Source organism: Quercus suber, unplaced genomic scaffold, assembly GCF_002906115.3.
Source record: "Quercus suber isolate HL8 unplaced genomic scaffold, Cork oak 2.0 scaffold_165, whole genome shotgun sequence".
Classification (NCBI taxonomy): domain Eukaryota; kingdom Viridiplantae; phylum Streptophyta; class Magnoliopsida; order Fagales; family Fagaceae; genus Quercus; species Quercus suber.
This window is the reverse complement of record NW_027069626.1, coordinates 435084-440690: the sequence shown is the minus strand read 5'-3', so window position 1 is coordinate 440690 and position 5607 is coordinate 435084. Positions and strand designations below refer to the sequence as shown.

The 5607-nt window shown below is 36.1% G+C and overlaps 1 protein-coding gene across 1 annotated transcript; it reads right to left on the bottom strand.

The window, feature by feature from the left end:
• Nucleotides 1–4023: 4023 nt before the first annotated feature.
• Nucleotides 4024–5366, bottom strand: LOC112023961 (protein LURP-one-related 8). Its single transcript, XM_024056593.2, is given in 4 exon segments — nt 4024–4724; nt 4727–4851; nt 4854–4884; nt 4976–5366. Coding segments are annotated over 4 exon segments (642 nt in total). The 5' UTR covers nt 5213–5366; the 3' UTR covers nt 4024–4475.
• Between the last annotated feature and the right edge of the window lie 241 nt (nt 5367–5607).

Sequence of the window (5607 nt, the reverse complement as noted above, 5' to 3'; positions counted from 1 at the left end):
TAGAGCAACAACAATCAAAACTAATCTAACCAACTTCTAACAAACTAACCAATTCTGGTATGACAACTGTACAGCACTAAATACTCTCACGTGTATGCTCTCTCACGTGTCAATCACTTATGCAAAGCACTGTCGTTTCCTTTAATTTCCCTTTCTTCTTTTGCTTATAAACCTTGTCGTTTTGGTCATCTTCTTTCTTCATTTCTGTATTACTCTGTTTCATTCTTTCTTTCACATAACATATTCAATACTCCCCCTCAAGTCATGATTTACAGAATCATTGGCTTGATCATTTGAAGTCTTCAGAGTTGGGGAGAAATATCAATTAAACCCAAACAGTTCATCAACCTGCTAAACGTTGGAAGTCCCAAAGCTTTGGTGAAGATATCTACTGTTTGAAACTGGCTTGAACATGAAAAGTTTTAATCACACCCTCTGTTATCTTGTCCCTGACCAAATGGCAGTCAACCTCTATATGTTTTGTTCGCTCGTGGAAGAAGGATTGGCATGCTATGTGTAATGCAGCCTGTTGTCACAAAAAAGCTGAGCACTACTAACCGTGTATATAACAGAGCATCAATGTAAATTAGTTAAATTCAATTCATTCTAATCAAATAAGTTTTGTTTTCACTCAAGCATTCTCTCTCTCACTCAAGCATTCTCTAGAACCTTTTGATACGTTGAAATAATTTCTATATTTATTAGTGAGTAAATGACATTTTTATTATGGAAAACTGGAGAGTCATTCACCCATATAATGGATTAGCTGTTGGGCCTCTAAACTCCTTATCTCATCCATTTAATTGTGTAATTCCAGACCATCAGATTTATTAATCTTGTAACACCCACTACATTATAATTATGGACATAATTAATTAAATTAATTTGGGTAATAATTTCGTGAGGCCTATTGAGCCTATAAATAGACTCATTCATTTGGGCTTAAACGCTTTGTGTAGAGGTCATTCTAGTCATGCGACATTTGTTGGGTTGTTATCCTAGGGAAGGCAAGTCAGAGAAAGTCTGCACTAGTTACAAAATTTAATCAACCAAAAGCTTGAATCCCTTTAAAGAGAACAAGTGCCGTACCTCAGTCCAAATAGTGTTGTGTAATTTTTTATTTTCAAAATAATAATATTTAGAGGTATTATTCAGTTTCTTTTGTGTTATTTCTATTATTATTGTGTTTGCACCAACAAAATATATGCACTCTTAGCCTCTTACCATTATCTCAACAATGTATCTAACATCATTTACTTAGCTTTTACTAATCCCATCAGTTCATCTTCAAGCTTCAGCCCCTTAAAGCATTCACATTGGTGTTGTTAAATCACTAAAAAATTTATTTTAGCACCTCAAATAACGAAATTCTTTCTTATCTAAAAAAACGTGTCAATCTGCTATAGTAAACTACTACTAATAGTAGATACTATAGTGTATTGCTAAAACTTAAAATAATTTTTTTATTCAATTGTTCAACCCCCCCACCCCCCTCCCTCCCTCTCTCTCTTATTTTAACAAAACAATCATCTCTCCTTTATTCGTTCTTGAATTTGTCCAACTCATTTGATGATTTGAGTTGATCTGTGTCGTGACCATGCCGATCCTAATTGTGGGGGCGCCGGGGGGGGGGGGGGGGGGGGGGGTAGGTGGAACTCACGAGTCAAGGGATATACAAACCATGAGTGACTTGTTCAACTTGGATGACTCGGTCAAATTGGCCCATAGATAGATCGATCCAAATGAGGACTTGACTAGGTGTGAGGATTGGAAAGGAAGGAAGTCAAGAGTGAATTTGAGTCATTTGTTGTGGTTGACTAGTTGTTGTGGCTAGTGGTTTTAGTGGTTGGTTGTGCGATTGGTGATTTGCTTGTATGATTGGTGTGTGTGGGTATTCTATGGTAGTGGGTATGGATGTTTGGCAATAAGAATCGTTGTTTGGTTGTGGGAATGGGTGTTCCATGGTGTTTGTGGTTTTTTTTTTTTTTTTTTTTTTAAATCAGTTGAAATTATTTATATTATTTTAATGTTTTTTTTTTTTAATGTGTTTGTACATTAAAATAGAAAATTAAATGTAGAGTGTACTGTTAATTGATATGTTAAAATAGATCAAATAGCTTTTGAAAATACTAAATGCTAAATTTTTTTAGCACACCAAATATAAATGCTCTTAAACTTTTCTTTCATTGTATACAATTTTTTTTTTGATAATATATTGTATACAATTTAATGTGCATTTGAATATTGCTTATTTTGCTGAAAACTGAAAAAAAAAAAAAAAATTTCGGTTACTGTTTATTAATGAAAATACTGTGTATTTGCCTTGATGCACTATTCATATCCCATGAACAATGCACCAAGCGCTAGAATTAAAAAAAAAAAAAAAGCCAAAAACACGTCTGCATGAAAACGTAGATGTAATCAAAACGAAGCTTTAGTGATTGTTTGGATCCGGCTGAAAAAGAGAACGCATTTGCATTTGGCGTTTTCCTTTTTTATTTTTTTTATTTTATGCACACGTTTTTAGGTAGGAGACAAAGTTACTGTTCACGTACTGTTTACGCACTATTCATGAGACCCACAACCACTTCATTCAGGAAAAAAAAATGGATCCCACAATACTATTCGCATATTTAAACATTATTTTACTACAATATTTTCAATTTTTAGTAAAATAAGTTGTATCCAAATGAACTCCTAATCCTTTACCAGTGAACCTTTGGACGTCGGACCCCGACCTCAATTAGAATCCTTACGGCTAATTTATTTCTCTCTAGCCACATGGCAGCCCTCTATGCATCAACTCAACAACAGGCAATCTCACATACGAATTGGGCATTCTCAAATTAAAAGCCCAAAGACCGGGCTAGCTGCCCAATGCCCATGGCCAATTTTTATCTTTAAATTATTGGGCATTAAAACCAGAAGAAATAAAAATTGGACTAGGTGACCCATATTCTTGTTTTTGCTGCATGGACTAGATGACCCATATTTTTTTTTTTGCTGGATAGATGCAAGGGATCGAACCCGAGCTCAAAGTATACAATGACCCCAGGTGCCACTAGGCTACAAGGCCCAGTGGCAGATGACCCATATTCAGTCGTTTCTTTTGGGACCATGGATCACTTCTTTCTATTTCTATGAGTTTGACTCCACAACCACAAGGTCAAGGACCAAAACCAATAAATTTGCTGGAATTGTAGTATTCAGTCTGTTACCTTAGTTGTAACATGAAATTCTCTCTCTCTCTCTCTCTCAAAAAAAAAATATTATTAAGTTTTATTACCTGATTTTTAGCTATCATAATAATCGTGGAGTTAAGATAACAGTTGGGACTATAATTATATACTAAATATTATTTATAATTAGATAATTACAACAATGAGGGAGATGATTTGAACCTTGATTTTGCTTGTAAAGAAAAACATGCAATTTCATTGAGTTAACGAGTCTTTTATCTAAAAAAAAATCACAATTATTGCTTTTTATGTTTGTGTTGACCAGGTTCAGGAATTTTTGAGATGACTAACTGCTCAACATTCTTATTCTTCTATTTAACTACGTTGAGTTGAGTGTTGTCTTTTCATTTGTATCAGCTATGATTCTTGATGGGATCTCTCCATATTTTGGTAATACTTGATTTTCGATCAGTACAGTGGCCACATGTATCTTGATTCTTGTCTTGAGTACTGCTCTATATTTGATGAATTTTCAAACTAACAACTGTAAACGAGGCCTACTGATCAATCAAGAATTTGGATTGGGACAAACAATAACACCAATTGATTGAGAGACATCATAAATTGATGAAGGAGACATTTCGTTAAATCAGAGAACCCTTCATTGAAAGAGAAGCTCAGAACCATTAGATAATGAAGCACAGAAGTAGAGCAAGAACCTCTTAAGCATTTATATTTTGCTGGCCCCTGCTTAATTAATTACTTGTACACCTCTTCTCTTTTCCAATTTTCCCTGGATACGGCTTAATTAATTATGAAAACACAAATAAAAGTAAACACTAACTAAAAAGAAAAGGAACGTAATTCTTATTACTTGTTTAAGGATTTATTCGTTCTATCAAGGAAACCATACATGGATTGAAAAAACTGGATTATCCCAGCAATACATCCCTAGGATGAAAAAACTGAAAGATAAAAACTTTCCCTTTTTTTTTTTTTTTGAAGAATTATATACATCCCCACTTTGATCTTGGTTTTCTATGTAAAAGGAAAAAAAAACCAAGCTCCTAAGATTCTTAAGGGAAAAAAAAGGAAAAAAGAAGTGGGGAGTGGGGGAGAATCCAGAAAGAAAAAGAGAAGGTGAGTGAAGCTGTATTATATTCATACATTAAAAAAAAAAAAAAAGACAGGAAAATTTGGGCTGATCGAGGAGGGTGATGGTGCTCTATAGGGTGATGATCGTTTTGATGTTGATCATTTGGTGCTGCCTTTGATGGTAATTACTTAATGATATATTTAGGTGGAAAGGCGTCTAGAAGATCCGAACATCTGGTCGAGAAGGATGACTAGTGTCATGGCAAGAGCAGCGTCGATTTCAGGCTGTACAATGAGGCGAAAGACGTCGACGCCAAAGCCCACTCCTCCAACTGCCTCTTTCTGCTTGATCTCCGCCACCCGCCTCCTATTTTTGTCTAACACCGCACAGCATCGTTGCGTGTACGATCCTTCTATCTCATACATCACGTTCTTGCTGTTGGGGATGAACGCCCGACACTTCCTCCTGTTCCTTCGTTAGCCTTGTTGTAATTACTAACGTGAGCCAAACACTTTGTGTTGAGGATGTTCACGTGTTTCCTAGCCGAAAATCGAGGATTCACCGCCGTCTCTCCTCATACAACAGCCAGTTGTCCCCAAAGCTTAACCTCTGATCATATATAACATAGCACACATTAATTAATTGCCATATTCATCAAGATAGTTTAAAATGGAAGCAATTAAGAATTTAACAGTCTTACCTTGCGGCGAATGGTGTAGAGAGGCTTGCCGGCAGCGTCCATAAGAACGATCTCGCCCTTGTTACTGGCCATATAGTTGTCTACTCTAAATACTAAATCCCCCTTGCTGTCGAATACCGTAAATCCATTACAGCTGAACAGAAGTGACTTCTTCCATACAGTTAAGATTGCCGCGTTCCCCTTTCCGTCCGGGGAGGACGTGACTAAGTTTGTCGTGTTGGGATATACTTTTGTCATTACCAGAACTAAGAATGAGTGATGTGAGTGAATCCCAAATCTTACAACTCTTTTGCTGAGCTGATTCTGATTTATCGAAAAAGCTCTCTCTCTCTCTCTCAAGGCAACTTGCCAATATAGTCCCCCACAACCTTAAATATTTATATAGGCTGGGTTGCGAATTTTAGGTGAGTGGTCTAAATTCAATATGAAAATAAAACCTTACGGCAGCACAAACACAACACAACAGTAAACACGTTAAACGACACTCAAAAAGCAAAAGGCCGCACCAAAACTTTAAAAAGTCTACCTCCATTAAAGTGAGTGCGCTACCCCGCTCATGATGTCACGCGCATATTTTTTTGATTGGACGGAAAGAAATATCACCAAGGAAATTAAAGAGAGAGAAATGGGTG